This window comes from Nerophis ophidion, linkage group LG06 (genome assembly GCF_033978795.1).
Source record: "Nerophis ophidion isolate RoL-2023_Sa linkage group LG06, RoL_Noph_v1.0, whole genome shotgun sequence".
Taxonomy (NCBI): Eukaryota; Metazoa; Chordata; class Actinopteri; order Syngnathiformes; family Syngnathidae; genus Nerophis; species Nerophis ophidion.
Window position 1 is genome coordinate 55,913,663 of NC_084616.1, and position 16,822 is coordinate 55,930,484.

Below are 16,822 nucleotides of genomic sequence, written 5' to 3' on the forward strand. Positions count from 1 at the left end.
GATGCCGAGGTTCGTGGTTGGGGGGGGGATCTCCAACATGTCCTGCAGCAGTTTTTCCACAAACTCTGCCATGGACGATCACTCGGCTCCTTCGGGAACATTGTATTTCCTTAAATTTTCACACCGGGATCTCCCTTCATAGTCTGGGAGTTTGTTTTCTTGCTGATGTTTGACTTTTATCATTTTGTTCAACTCCCGCTCCATGTTTTGAATCGGGTTCTCCACTTTTTCTACTTGGTCCTCTGTCGCCACTATTTGTTGGTTAATGTTGTTGAGCTTGGATTTAATATTGTTCAGGTGTTTTTTTATGTATTTTCGGAAGTGCAGAATCTCCTCCAGAACTTGGGCTACTTCGGCGTCCACATCCTTTGAACAAGGTTTAGCATTAGCTCTGCCCTCTTGTTACTTTACTGGTGAGCTGTTTGCGGACGCCAAGTTTTCCTCATTTAGAGGCTCTGCAACAGTGTTTCCTCTGGGTTCCCCATTCTTGCCCCTCTTATTCGTTCAAGCAATATCTGAGAATCTGGTGTTTTACGGTCTAACAGGGCGAAATAACTATTTCAACGAGTGAGCCATTACTATAGGCTGCCATTCAGGTTGACGTCGTCAGTGGAACTACTATTTTCTGGACTTGATCATATGTCCATATTCAGTCAGAAAGCTGGGCAACTCTCTGTATATGATGCACCAGTACAACTAAACATTCTCTAGGATTTCCAGACTTAACCAAGCTAAACAAAGATGTAGAATTAACGATATATGAAACTACAAACTTGATTATTAGTCAGGTTTTTAAAGTCATGAAAGGAGCAGTGTTAATCACCAATTGACCGATCACAAATATGAACAAGTTTGTCGACAGCAAAGCAATAGCATGTAAATAAAGGAAATAAAGGTTACCGGCAGAAAATCACTGACTAAATGCGTCAGTTTCATCAAACCACTGCCACATAATTAACAAATATATAGAAACTGTACTTCAAGATTGCTCCTTCAAAACTACCGGACGCAATTGCGTACTGCCTATGTGTTTTCTCCATGCACGGCAAATCTATTATGAAAAAAAAAAATTAGCCTATACTACAAAAAAATAATTTATTCTGTTCAATTTTGCAGTGCATCTGTAAATGACAGGTGACATCAAGTGGCCACAACAGATAAAACAATGACAAACATTTTTTTACTAAACTACTGTAACTTCGACGACGTTTAAAGGAGTAAAAAGAGGTGTTCCATCAACAATCACTTTACTGCGCCAAACTAAACAACAAAAGCAACAAAGTTGCTATCCTGCAAAACAGCTCACTTTCTGCCACAATCACGACAAAACAATCTATGTCTGTCATCTCAACAGCAGCCACTTTCGCTTTTCTTCACTTGCGCCAACACGCACAGCCGCTCACAGCCCCACAAACAGTCTGACAACTCCAACACCACACTTGAGCTGTAACAGCCAGGTTGTTCACACGCAGCCAACCAATGTTGTTGACAGCATATTATGCATGCATGTTGTTGTTTTGCATGTTAACTTAATGCAAACGATACAGCAGTGTTAAGAGAGGTAAATACTGCTAATTCTTGCAATGGTGAAATAATAACATACAGTACAGGCACACTCTCCAATCAGATGTGTGCTTATTCTACTGTCATTTTTTAAGAATGTAATTTATTTTTTGCTGTTAATAGAATACAGAAATGCTAATAAAAACTGTGTAATGATATATTATACAGACAGCAAGTTCCAGAAATGTAAGCTTTATCCTATGTTTGTGTTGCTGCACACATCTCATTGTGCAAAAGGTGAATGTTTAAGGTGAACACAATGTGATCTCTGAAAGGTGTACATGTCTCCAATTCTTCCTAAACAGGACCTATATCTAGACATATAACACACAGGTCATGAAAAACTACCGGTAAATGTTTTGTTATTAGCATTGTAAGAGGGCCAAGTCATATTAGAAAATCATCAAATGAAAATTACCGCTCTAATATGATGTCAGCTTTGGGACAGGTTCGTTCGGCTCATTTGGCCACAGTGTGCGTGTATCTGATGATGCTCACATGTGGTCCAATGAATGCTCTGGGAATTTTGTGAGTTTGAAAATGACAAATTAGACGGAACATTGGTGGTTGGGTTATATTATTACATTAAAGCACATTAAAATTATTTGACACTGATATAGCTAACAAAAAAAATAAAATGACAGGAGGGGGACCCTGCAGCACAGACTTTCACTCTGGCTTCGGAGTTGAAAGCAATAATGAGGGACAACAAAGGGAAGGAGTCTGAGATTATTTAACTTAAAAATTCCACAAAACAGTTATTAGTGAAATAAAATAAAATGCTTGAAAATGGAAATCATTGGATGCCCTTTTTTCTCAGATAAACATACTAGATGTCTAGATTTAAAAATATTTTTTTGACTTGTATATTTAACAAAGGGAGTTAACCCATCTCTAGTGATAATATGATATAGAGAATGTTTATGCTTAAAATGAGCTTTGCTTTTTCCAACTCCCTCTGACATTTTGAATTGTACTGAAATTGAACATGAGGTCTATATGCCATCCATCCATTTTCTACCGCTTGTCCCGTTCGGGGTCTTTGAGGTGCTGGAGCCTATCTCAGCTGCATTCGGGCAGAAGGTGGTGTACACCCTGGACAAGTCGCCACATGAGGTCTATATGTATGTTCAAAATAAACTACAGTAAAACATCCAATCAACGACACAGGAGCTCGCTGATTGAGAATGTCCATCTCGGGACAATGTTCAACTTCCCTAATGGAGATCATTAAGAAGATCAAACGTGTTTCTCCAAATCCCGGAAAAACCTTGCTCTTAATTCTTACTATCCATGCTGATCTCCAAAGGATTTTCAATAAACGGTGGCTCTGATTTGTTATTGGTCAGTTGGTTGTGCTTTAATTAGCGCTAATCTTTTATTTTCAAACAGAACCTGCTCTGAAGCAGTTTAGTTTTACTGCATGGATTACCACGGCGCTGTATTCAATTAAAAAGTTAACAAGATTCATATGATTTTGTATGAAAAGTTAAGCCTTACACTTTTCCGGGGTTATCAACAAAGCTTGCTTTGTAATACAGCGCTCAGGTTATCTAAGTTGTGATCATATAATATTTTGTTGGTTGTAAAGATTTTTCTACTTTTTAATCAAGGAAAATTATGCACAAAAAGTGCTTTGTTGCCTCCTATTGGAACAAAGCAATCTCAAGTAAAAATGAACCATGCTTAGAAGTTACTCAATAAAAAAAAACACATTTTACTGAACATTTTAAAAGTTAATCAAAGTGTTTACCTGAACTTGTTGTGGCTGTACGTTTATTTAAGGACTGATTTCCTGTTGGTTGTCTGTGACGGTCCTCATTAAAGCCACTCCCCTCAGGCCTTTTCACGCGACTTGCCTTCAGCTTCTCCTCTACTTTTGTCATACCTGCAACATAAAATGGATATAAAAGTATTTGAGTAATCTTCCACAGAGTTGGAACAGTGCTGAGGTGGATATTGTTATTAAAACCTTTCAGTCCAAATGTTCCAGAGATTGAAGGCTGCTCTCCAGTGAATTTCTTAGGTGTTTTTTGCTTGCGTCCTTGTTTGAGAAAAAAAGCACAGATAAGTCGAACACTAACAGTACAATCATAAAGAATGAAACTATTATTCTCATACGGTGTCTCATTCGTTCTGGGTCTTCATCGGCATAAGATGGCGGAAGGCTGCCACCTTCGCTTTCACTATCTCCTGCATCAGAGGATGTGCTTTGGGACTGCTCAAACTGAGGCTGGACTGACTGAGGGCGGTGACTCTGTAGCAAAGGTTTGCTGTGCGGTTTCCTCTCACTCATGTGGTGGGTCACCTCTCCATTGTGAGATGGGGTGGATACATCCAGGGTTTTTTTCACTTTGAAAAACACTGGAGATGGGGGGCTGTTCTCCAAGAGCCTGAATTTACAGACAGACAGTCAGCAATTACTAATATTATTATACGCAATAGTAAGTCTAAAAATGTGAGCTTTAAATTATATATACCTTTTGACACTGCTGGACTTGACATCTGCTTTCTGAAGCTTAAGCTGCTCATCTCCAGAGTCCCAACTAACAATGTCTGGATGGCTCCAGAGCTTGTGCTTGTGCAGGCGCACTTTTGTTGCAAACACTGCCTCACAATAGGGACAGCCATGACTCTGCTTCTCAGTATCGCTGGTCTGAGACATGCATGGAGAGGGGGGGGGGGTTAAAATAGTGCTCAGCTATTAGCTTTTGTCTGATCAGTATTTGAAAATGACTTAAATCAATTGGTATGTGAGCAATGTGAGTCTAAACTTATGTGATTTCAGATATACTGTAGCTATGAGGGTGCAAGATAATTATATTACGAATTATGACGTCACACCGATAAACCGTATTGTGCTGTAGGTAAGTTAGGGGAAACAAATCAAGAGCGCCTACCCTGGAGGTTTTAAATGTCCAAAAATTAAAAAAAGCCCACCAGAGATGACGCGAGGGCCAATAATCTGTGATTTCATCATGGAAATTAAGGCCCTGGATAACCAGCCTTTTACCATCACTAAAGACACCAGACCCATCAGCCAGCAAACCAACGGGAGCCACGGTTTGTACCAATAATCTGTCATTATTTTTCCGCGGGTAGCAATATATATATATATATACAGTATATATATATGTATGTATATATATATATATATATATATATATATATATGCATATATATGTATGTATATTTATGTATATATATATATATATATAAATGATAAATGGGTTGTACTTGTATAGCGCTTTTCTACCTTCAAGGTACTCAAAGCGCTTTGACACTACTTCCACATTTACCCATTCACACACACATTCACACACTGATGGAGGGAGCTGCCATGCAAGGCGCTAACCAGCACCCATCAAGGGCAAGGGTGAAGTGTCTTGCTCAGGACACAACGGACGTGACGAGGTTGGTTCTAGGTGGGATTTGAACCAGTGACCCTCGGGTTGCGCACGGCCACTTTCCCACTGCGCCACGCCGTCCCTATATGTATATATATCTGTGTGTGTGTGTGTGTATATATATATGTATATATATATATATATATATATATATATATATATATATATATATATATATATATATATATATATATATATATATATATATATACACACACAGAGAGAGAGAGAGAGAGAGAGAGAGAGAGAGCGAGCGACCTACTGCAGCGTTATTGCAGTAGGTCTCTATACAACAGGAACACTTTAAAATTTCTCTTTAGTCTGTGATAAAGAAACTGTAGGTAGCCAAGCTAATGATAATGATATACAGAGACTCCCAGGATGAGCTAGTCAGATGCGCAAGCGTCACCACAAGATCAGGACTCAGGTGGGCAGCTGATATATCTTTTGCTCAAGCCGAAAACATCCTGAAGCTATGTGACATCATTGGAGCCCCTTGCAATGGAAGACAGGGACCTTGAACTTCTCATTCACAACAATGATGGAATAGGTACTAGTGACAGAAGCGCCATGATCCGAGAGCAGGTACAAAATCTGGAGGAAGAAAGACAGCGGTCAGGGGCAGTGGAGTTAAGTTCACATGGAGCCTGGACCAAGAGGGACCTTCCCCAGAGGAAAATCAAATGTTCAAATCTATGGAGACTGGAGTCGTTTCAGCATATCATTACTACTCTGCACTTGGCTACCTGTACCTAGTTTCTTTATCACAGATAAAAGAGGAAGTTAAAGTTGCCCTGATGTTATATAGAAACTTACTGCAGAGAAGCTTTGAGGTATTCGCAATCCCTTTCGGAGATACTTATTGATCTTTCTCTCCTTGTGGCACAAATCTTGTCCGGATGTAAAACATCTGTCATCCAAGGATGGTGCTCACAACACCTGCTAACACTCTAGAACAGGGGTGCCCACACTTTTTCTGTAGGCGAGCTACTTTTCAATTGACCAACTCGAGGGGATCTACCTCATTTATATATATCATTTATATTTATTTATTTATGAAAGAGACATTTTTGTAAACAAGTTAAATGTGTTTAATGATAATACAAGCATGTGTAACACATATAGATGTCTTTCTTTCACGAAGACAAGAATATAAGTTGGTGTATTACCTGATTCTGATGACTTGCATTGATTGGAATCAGACAGTAATGATGATAACGCCCACATTTTCAAATGGAGGAGAAAAAAAGTTGTCCTTTCTGTACAATACCACATGAAAGTGGTTGGTTTTTGGCATCTAATTCATCCAGCTTCCATACACTTTACAAGAAAAACATTGGCGGCAAATTCCGTAGCTTGCTTGATTGACATTCACGGCACCCGAGGGTCTTGTGAGATAACGCTGGCTGCTGCCAGTTCATTATTATGAAAAAATGACAGCGAGGAAGGCGAGAAACACTTTTTATTTCAACAGACTTTCGCGCCGTCCCTTCCGTCAAAACTCTAAAGGCCGATTGCACATTTCCTATCTTCACAATAAAAGCCCTGCTTCATGCTGCCTGCGCTAACAAAATAAGAGTCTCAGAAAGCTGGCGTGCACAAGTGATGTGCACGCCAGCTTTCTGAGGGATCGCTTGTGCACGCCAGTTTTCCGAGACTCTGTATTTAGTTAGCGCAGGCAGCATGAAGCAGGGCTTTTATTGTGAAGATAGGAAATGTGCAGTCGGCCTTTAGAGTTTTGACGGAAGGTATGGCGCGAGAATCTGTTGAAATAAAAAGTGTTTCTTGCCTTCCTCTTGGTCATATTTTAATAATAATGATCTTGCAGCAGCCAGCGTCATCTCACAAGACCCTCCGGTACCATGAATGTCATTTAAGTGACGTCTTGGTGAAGATTGATGATCACTAATTTTTAGGTGTATTTTTTTTAAAAGCCTGGCTCGAGATCGACTGACACACCCCCCGCGGTCGACTGGTAGTTCGCGATTGACGTAATGGGCACCCCTGCTCTAGAACAAGACAGAAGGCAGAAAGGCCAGGCCCTTAAGAAAACTGCATTCCAATTTCTAAGGAAGGGAGAAAAGCTACCAACAACAGCAATAAGAACCAGTCTGCTACAAAAAGCTTAATTATGGTAAATTAAGGTCGATCTGGGTGAAGTCTGCAGTTCCCCCCAATTGTCCAGACAGCCTTAAGGCCGGATGTTGTGCTGTGGTTGTATGAAGGAAAAAAAATCATCCTAATTGAACTTACAGTTCCACGGGAAGAAGAGTGAGAACATGCCTTTAAAAAAAGAGTGCTAAAGATCAAGACCTCTTGCATGAATGCAGGGAGAGAGGATGGCAGTTATGACTGTTTCCGGTCGAAGTCGGCTGTAGAGGATTGCTAACAGCCATTGGAGTCACAGGTAAGACAAGAAAGACAGCAGCGCGCAGGATGGGGGAGGCGGCAGAGATAATTTCTTGCTGGTTTTGGAATAGGAGAGAGGAGTTAAACAGGAAGCCTGGAGGAGGAGATGAGCAGTGGCTTGTCAGCCCGCCATCAGGAGGGTGTTACAGTAAGGGTCAAAACACCCAGTGAACGATGGGTAACCCTTGACAACATTAACTCCCCCTGGCCAAGGCTTCATTAAAGTGAATGAAGGAGAAGCATCTTCTGAAGTACTTGTATTCTATGGAAATAAGGACATAAGCATCACAACTGATTTATGGACGTGTGATGTTAGAGGTGATGTCTACAGCTACAGTTTGATAAACCCACCTTTGTGTCAGTCTTTATTACACAAACTACAGTTAATTATATAATTTAAAAACAAGAGAGATATTGGTATCGGTCAAGTGAAGCATGAAGTTTCAAGTTGGCCAGCCTGAATATAAAAGTGCATTCTTAGTAGCTACATCGGTAAAGTAGAGGCTCACCGCCTGGCAGCGTTGATAGTGGTACTTCACACCGTAGATGCTGGGAAACTCTAACCAGCATCCTGAACATGGACACTTAACTCTGGAGTGGCGCTTAAACTCTTCCTTCCATTGTACAATCATGTGGGCCTGCTCGACGAGAGAAAAATATAAAATTAATAAATGCAAGACTTTTGCTGTCACATTATATATTGTGCATATTCATGTAAGGCAGCCCACTGTGCAAATAAACCAATCCTATTTCAAACTCCCACACTGTTCTAAGAGAACTACCCACAGGGATGCTTCTTAGTTCCTGCTCTTCTGCTTTAGGACGGCTTTTCCTCTTCCCCTCTGCTGCCTCATCACACACAGGAGCTGGCAAAAAAGAAAGATCAACTTTTTAGTTACCACTGAATAAAGCTGATTACTGCGATACAAATAACATAAGAGGTCAGAGGAATGTAAACAAAATTGCATCCAGATCAACATTGCAATTCTTGATTAGGTTTGGTAAATACTTTCTTTAACCTGAAATAAATGCTGACAACATCTTTTATCTTAATTTATTTTGTGTAAATATTCTAATGTTTTATACAGGTAACACATTCAAACACAATATCAAACTCCCTGCCTTCTGTATGTGCAAATTACATGTTCAAATATGGAACGAACACAGTCATAGAACAATGCATGTTTGGTTGTGCGCTGTCATGTTGTGGTGTTATCACCAGATTCAAGAGAAAAGCTGATCAATCAACAGTGGATAAGAGGTGAGGGATAACCATGGTTAGTGTAATATGTAATTGAGGAGACAGAGTTGTTGAGCCAAAAAGAGCTGCTACAAATCACTAGTGCTGATGTGAATTTCTGACGAAGCACAAAATAACTGACTATTCTCTCTCCTCCACTGAAATCCTTCAATTGCTGCTTTCTTCTTTGGCCACGCCAAGTAAAAGTTCCTCTCCCTTACCGCTACACACCCATGGGTTTCACCCACAGAAAAAAAGACGAGCTGTGTTGTGCTATATTATTACTTGCTTCGCTGACAATTAAAACTCTTTGTGCATTTTTCCTAGTGATACATACAAGTAGTGGGTGATTTCAGTTTATTGTATGCCTCCAGCAAAACCCCAAGATAAAGGAAGGAAAGTTAGAGAGTAAAGTAAGTAGATGAAGTTTCTTGCCACTAAAATTTACAAAATGCCTTTTACTTATTAACTGCCCACTTGTTGTACTGCCTTGCTCACCAACAACTCTACAGTGATGTAGCAGTACAACTCACATTAATATTTTATCATTATAAAATCGATATCAATATTTTTTCCTATCACCAATAAAGGCCATCCTTAAAAATCTTTCTGCTTCAATGGCATATAATTAGTGATGGGTACCAAAAAAATAACAAAAATATTAGTAACCAGACCCGAAAAAGAACTAGCTATTGATGCCTCATTTTGGTGCTAAATGAAATGAATGCAGACTCAGCCACATGCAACAAGTGTTTGGTGGTGATGTTGTGCAAGTAATATCTCATAAGTAATGCAGCGTCCTGACACAGTCTAACACTCTTTTTCTTCACACACCAACCCAAATAACCTCGCAAGCACCGTAGATCTAACCACTTTGGCCACAACAACAATAAGACACTTTTTTCATTAGGCACCAATGACGGTTACGGAGAACGAGGTTGCATTCACGAACCCCCAGAATTATGAGCTTTAACCCAAGCAGGTAATTTTTTTTCAAATTGTCTATGTTCTGTATTTATTTATTTACAGACAAATTTATATGACATCGTTGTCAGAGTTTGTTCTGCAAAAGGGTAATCCCAAGAAGCGTACAGTTTATGGATAGGGTCCCACAGTTAAAATATACATCATCATCCATCCATCCATCCATTTTCTACCGCTTATTCCCTTTCGGGGTCGCGGGGGGCGCTGGCGCCTATCTCAGCTACAATCGGGCGGAAGGCGGGGTACACCCTGGACAAGTCGCCACCTCATCGCAGGGCCAACACAGATAGACAAACAACATTCACACACTAGGGCCAATTTAGTGTTGCCATACACATCATCATATAATATACAAAATTTTGTAGAATACAATTCCTTTCAAAGCTACCCATCCAATACTCCTTTACAATTCCATACCAACCTACCAACAGGAAGACATGTATAAAGAAGGAATATCTTAACATCCACCACATCAGTCTTGATATCCTACTATTCAAATTTGATTAAAAAGTTGCATCTTCAAGATTTGCGGTAATCTTATCATACAAACAGAGGTCAAGACCAAAATAATGCGACTAATGTGAAATCCACAGCCATATAGGGTGTGCTAAAAGTACTAAGCGTAATGCAGCAATACATTTTGCTTAAAACGCTTTTTGAAAATGTTTGTGTACACTTTAGATGACCGTTTTCTCTTAATACAAGTTTATTTCTCGTCTATGAGAAGGAGTGGTCACTGGAATGAGCTGACGGAGTCTAGAATTTAACCGTATACTTCGTTATACATAATACAAGCACTGTGGAATCTGTGGAATCAGCAAGCTTCAGAAGATTGTAACCATAAAAAAGAGGATCTGAGGGAGCATTTAAGTTTGCCCATGATACAACTCATATGGATTTCTTCTGAATAATCTCTAGTTTTTTAAGATAACTAGGATGTGTGACACTATATTAGATTGCAATAGTTTATGTGTGGTTCAAAAAGAGTTCGATATAGAATTAGGAGAGCGTTGATAGGAAAAAAGTGCCTCGATTTTGAGAGTAGACCGACATATTTGGATAACTTATTCATTAAATATTCAATGCGGCTTTTTGAAATTTGTAAATCTATCGATGTATACTCCAAGGAATTTAGTGCTCTCAACTCTGTCCATTGCTATACAATTTATTTTAATCAGTATGTTATCAAAGTTTTTACGGGTTCTATTTGAACGAAATATAATAAAGTTTGTTTTATTCATATTTAAAGACAATTTATTACATTTGAAACAATTATCTACTTTAACTAATTTATTATTGACAATAGTTTGAAGGCTTTCAGGACTTGTGTGACATAAATACATTTGTGTCATCAGAAAACAATACTTTGTGAAAAATAATTGCCTTCCGCCCGATTGTAGCTGAGATAGGCGCCAGCGCCCCCCGCGACCCCAAAAGGGAATAAGCGGTAGAAAATGGATGGATGGATGGAGTTCACAAAGTAATTTATATATAATATAAAAAGAATTGCTCCTAATATGGAGCCCTGTGGAATTCCAAATGTTATCACTTTACTCTGAGACTTGCTGTTATTTATTTGTGCGTATTGCTCCCTTTCAAATAAATAACTTCTGAACCAACTTAATGTAAACACCCTGACACAATAATGTTGCAATTTACTCAATAACATTTCAAAATGAATGGTATAAAATACTTTTGATAAATCAAAGAAAACACTGATTCCAGACTCACCAATTTTTCAATTAGATCAAGTATTGCGATACAGGTGGTATTCTTTGTCCTGAAGCCATGCTGGGATGGGATGAGCATATTAAATTGTATCCAAGTATCCGGTTAGTCTATTGTATACAACCCTCTCAAGTACCTTTGAGATTGCTGGTAAAACCAATAGAGGTCGATAATTTTGCAAGTTTTTTTATTTTTATCAACAGCTTTGTGAATTGGTATATTATTTGCAATCATAGTCATTTTAAGTAACACTCCATGGAGCAGAGAGAGATTCATACAATAAACAAAAGGATCTCCAATTGATGAATTTGACAATTTTACCACACACCAGCAGTATGGGAAGTTTTCTGGTTCATAATCATTTTGATAACTTTTGATTTATTAGTAGGTGTAAGAAAAAAAGAGGTCAAATAGTTACCTTTCAGGTAATGTTGGTATGATGTTTGCTTTTGTGGGTTTGTGTTTTTTTGAAAGGTTTTCACCTGTATAAGTGAAGTAATTACAAACCACGTTTCCATATCAGTTGGGAAATTGTGCTAGATGTACCGTAAATATAAACGGAGTACAATGTTTTGCAAAACATTTTCGAACCTATATTCAGTTGAACATGATACAGACAACATATTTGATGTTCAAACTGATGAACAATTTTTTTTGCAAATAATCATTCACTTTAGAAATTGATGCTAGCAACACGTGACAAAGAAGTTGGGAAAGGTGGCAATAAATACTAATAAAGTTGAGGAATGCTCATCAAACACTTATTTGGAACATCCCACAGGTGTGCAGGCTAATTGGGAACAGGTGGGTGCCATGATTGGGTATAAAAACAGCTTCTCAAAAAATGCTCAGTCTTTCACAAGAAAGGATGGGGCGAGGTACACCCCTTTGTCCACAACTGCATGAGCAAATAGTCAAACAGTTTAAAAACAACATTTCTCAAAGTGCAATTGCAAGGAATTTAGGGATTTCAACATCTATGGTCCATAATATTATCAAAAGGTTTAGAGAATCTGGAGAAATCACTCCATGTAAGTGGTATGGCCAGAAACCAACATTGAATGACCGTGACCTTCGACCCCTCAGATGGCACTGTATCAAAAAACGGCATCAACCTCTAAAGGATATCACCACATGGGCTCAGGAACACTTCAGAAAACCAATGTCACTAAATACAGTTTGTGGCTACATCTGTAAGTGCAAGTTAAAGCTCTACTATGCAAAGCGAAAGCCATTTATCAACAACATCCAGAAACGCCGCCGGCTTCTCTGGGCCCGAGATCATCTAAGATGGACTGATGCAAAGTGGAAAAGTGTTCTGTGGTCTGACGAGTCCACATTTCAAATTGTTTTTGGAAATATTCGACATTGTGTCATCCTGACCAAAGGGGAAGCGAACCATCTAGACTGTTATCGACGCAAAGTTCAAAAAACAGCATCTGTGATGGTATGGGGTGCATTAGTGCCCAAGGCATGGGTAACTTACACATCTGTGAAGGCACCATTAATGCTGAAAGGTACATACAGGTTTTGGAACAACATATGCTGCCATCTAAGCGCCGTCTTTTTCATGGACGCCCCTGCGTATTTCAGCAAGACAATACCAAGCCACATTCAGCACTTATTACAACAGCAGGGCTTCGTAAAAAAAGAGTGGGGGTACTTTCCTGGCCTCTCCGTAGTCCTTCCTGTCTCTCATCAAAAATGTGTGGCGCATTATAAAGCGTAAAATACGACAGCAGAGACACCGGACTGTTGAACGACTGAAGCTCTACATAAAACAAGAATGGGAAAGAATTCCACTTTCAAAGTTTCAACAATTAGTTTCCTCAGTTCCCAAACGTTTATAGAGTGTTGTTAAAAGAAAAGGTTATGTAACACAGTGGTGAACATGCCCTTTTCCAACTACTTTGGCACGTGTTGCAGCCATGAAATTCTAAGTTAATTATTATTTGCAAAAAAAAAAAAAGTGTGTGAGTTTGAACATCAAATATCATTCAACTGAATATGGGTTGAAAAGGATTTGTAAATCATTGTATTTCGTTTATATTTACATCTAACACAATTTTTATTGTTCTCAGTTGGACTTTTAATGTTGAATTTATAGAGCCTATTTTTCTGATTGATTGACTTCAGTATGTCCTTAGTGAGCCATGCGTTTAGCATCAATTTTGATATTCCTTTCTCATATCGTAGTGTTATTTCATTGATAAAAGCATTATAGGCCTCTTTCGGAGATATACAGCAATAGATAGAATCTTACGTTTTGTGCCTAAGGTTTCCAGATAATCTATCTAATTATCTTTTTGATAATACTTTTACTTTCCCTTTGGAAGGAAGGAATCCCCAGACTTTAGTTCAAAATCAATAAAGAGAATTATAGGAAAGTAATCAGAAATGTCTGACTGTATTACTCCTAAATCAAAGCGAGCATTTGAGTATTTATAATAATATTGTCAATGATAGATTTGGAAGTTTCTGTCTCTCTAGTATATGTATTAATTGTAGGGCAAAACGACGAGGAATAAAGACAATTTATAAGTCATTGTTCATGTCAATATTTTTAGCTGAATTAATGTTAAAATCACCAACAATACAAAACACTCACTATCACTATCACAAACTATGTCCCATGTGCATTGGTCCCCACGATCTTTACTGGAAGGCTGGCATGCTGTTGTCGTCCACTCCCTGTGTAGAGGCATGGTTTGGCTGCATCTGAGCAGGGGGCTGTGGCCATGGGGGCATCACGGTCGCGTTCCGGGCACGCCCAAGACATGAGGTCCAGGTGTCCACACACGTAACATTTCTGCTACGGGGGTCCCGGCCCCATGATTAATCCGAATTCAAAAGTGTGAATGATGTGAATAATGCACTAATACATATATATTCACTGTCATTAGCGGCCCTCTGAAGTCAGCCATAACTGCTTTGTGGCCCTCAATAAAAAGGAGTTTGGAATCCCTGGTTCAAGGCTATGGTCTTCTTAGTCTTTTTTTGTTTTAATTTTTGACTTTGAGTTGTTTGTCTAATGCTCCTGTTTTGACCCTGATGTAATCGATATTGGTATTGTTATTGGTTGATCTCGCTCATAGATTATAGTAATTGAAATCGGCGGCATTGAACCATGATCACATAGTCCCTAATATTCTCCAGGCAATCAAGACCATTTCTGTGGACTGTCTGGAAGTAGTGGCAGAGGTGATAGAGCTCTTGTGCTATTGAGGAAGCAAAAGAGCACAATGAGCCCAATTAGCATGCATTCTACAAGTGCCTAATTAATCAATCAATCAATCAATGTTTACTTATATAGCCCTAAATCACTAGTGTCTCAAAGGGCTGCACAAACCACCACGACATCCTCGGTAGGCCCACATAAGGGCAAGGAAAACTCACACCCAGTGGGACATCGGTGACAATAATGACCCAGTGGGACAATAATGACTATGAGAACCTTAGAGAGGAGGAAAGCAATGGATGTCGAGCGGGTCTAACATGATACTGTGAAAGTTCAATCCACAATGGATCTAACACAGTCGCGAGAGTCCAGTCCAAAGCGGATCCAACACAGCAGCGAGAGTCCCGTTCACAGCGGAGCCAGCAGGAAACCATCCCAAGCGGAGGCGGATCAGCAGAGCAGAGATGTCCCCAGCCGATACACAGGCAAGCAGTACATGGCCACCGGATCGGACCGGACCCCCTCCACAGGGGAGAGTGGGACATAGAAGAAAAAGAAAAGAAACAGCAGATCAACTGGTCTAAAAAGGGGGTCTATTTAAAGGCTAGAGTATACAAATGAGTTTTAAGGTGAGACTTAAATGCTTCTACTGAGGTGGCATCTCGAACTGTTACCGGGAGGGCATTCCAGAGTACTGGAGCCCGAACGGAAAACGCTCTATAGCCCGCAGACTTTTTTTGGGCTTTGGGAATCACTAACAAGCCGGAGTCCTTTGAACGCAGATTTCTTGCCGGGACATATGGTACAATACAATCGGCAAGATAGGATGGAGCTAGACCGTGTAGTATTTTATACGTAAGTAGTAAAACCTTAAAGTCACAATGTATTGTTCTATTGTGGAATTTAGGATTGTGTTGCTATAGCAATACTGTACTATCAATATGTCATAGTTTTACAATCAATAACCTATTAGTCCCAGTGAACCATTAGACCATCCTACAATTTGGCATCTAAGGACAGGAAAAAACTTAGTGTGGATGTAATATAAAATAGTAAAACAAAGAACAACCAGTTTCCATTGATTGAGCTTAAGTGGGACACTAAGCAATTGTCCCATCTGAAACAAAGCAGGCTCATATCAGATTCAAACATCAGCTCTCAGGCACAAGCCAGAGGAACAAAAGAGCTGTTCATTTCAAATGAGGGAATGACTCGCTCCCAGCTGTCTGTATATCTGTTCTTCTACACTTGGTAACCTGAGAAAGTACTGAGAATAGTGGGTAGGAAAACATGTCTTAGACCAGGGGTGGCCACACACTTTTTCTGCAGGCGAGCTACTTTTCAATTGACCAAGTCGAGGGGATCTACCTCATTCATATTTATAATGTATATTTATTTATTTATGAAAGAGACATTTTTGTTAACAAGTTAATGGTGTTTAATGATAATACAAGCATGTTTAACACATATAGATTCCTTTATTTTATGAAGACAAGAACATAAGTTGGTGTATTACCTGATTCTAATGACTTGCATTGATTGTAATCAGACAGTGGTGCTGATAACGTCCGCATTTTCAAATGGAAAACAAAAGTCCTCCTTTCTGTCCAATACCACATGAAAGTGGTTGAATTTGGCATCTCAGTTGTCCAACTTACTCATTTTTAAACACTTTGTTATGAGAGTAGCATTATGTGTGTGTGGCCCTTTAATGTGTGATAGCAGGTGAGTGACGTCAGTGAGTGTGTGGGCGAGAGAGGAGAGGGAGCGGTCGCGGAGGGCAGGGGAGTGGCTAGTGTTTTTGTGTGAGATTTTGACTAAGTGCAAGACGTAAATAAAAAGCCACGATTTGCAACTAATCGCTGGACTCGTCTTTTTGCCATGGAGTCCAGAATTGTGAAGACCCACTGCCGGTTAAAGTGAAAGGTTTTTCCCTGAGAATCCATCGGCCCTGGAGAAGTGTTTTCCCTGCGCTCCTTGACTACGGTCTATGCGCCGTAAGCAGGAAAGGTGCAACAACTTTATAAGAAATACATTGGCATCAAACTCCGTAGCTTGCTAGCTTGTGCACGCTAGCTTTCTGAGACTCTTATTTTGTTAGCACAGGCAGGATGAAGCAGGTATTTTATGGTGAAGACAGGAACTGTACAGTTGGTCTTTAGAGTTTTGACAGCAGGTACGGACCAAGAGTTTGTTGAAATAAAAAGTGTTTCTCTCCGTCCTGTCAGTGATTTTTTTTCTTAATAATGAGCTCGCAGCAGCCAGCGTCATCTCACAAGAACCTCGGGTGCCGAGAATGTCAAACAACTAACG

General features: G+C 39.6%; 1 protein-coding gene across 4 annotated transcripts in view; it reads right to left on the bottom strand.

The window, feature by feature from the left end:
• The window catches only part of znf512b (zinc finger protein 512B), a 63,607-nt gene that overhangs the window by 26,856 nt on the left and 19,929 nt on the right, over positions 1-16,822 (bottom strand). For all 4 annotated transcript variants that reach the window (XM_061904371.1, XM_061904369.1, XM_061904368.1 and 1 more), the window contains 6 exons: positions 8,166-8,245; positions 7,889-8,017; positions 4,044-4,219; positions 3,685-3,956; positions 3,536-3,607; positions 3,317-3,451 (listed from right to left, as the gene is read on the bottom strand). In XM_061904371.1, coding sequence (XP_061760355.1) covers positions 3,317-3,451; positions 3,536-3,607; positions 3,685-3,956; positions 4,044-4,219; positions 7,889-8,017; positions 8,166-8,245 — 864 coding nt within the window. The remainder of the gene's footprint in view (positions 1-3,316; positions 3,452-3,535; positions 3,608-3,684; positions 3,957-4,043; positions 4,220-7,888; positions 8,018-8,165; positions 8,246-16,822) is intronic.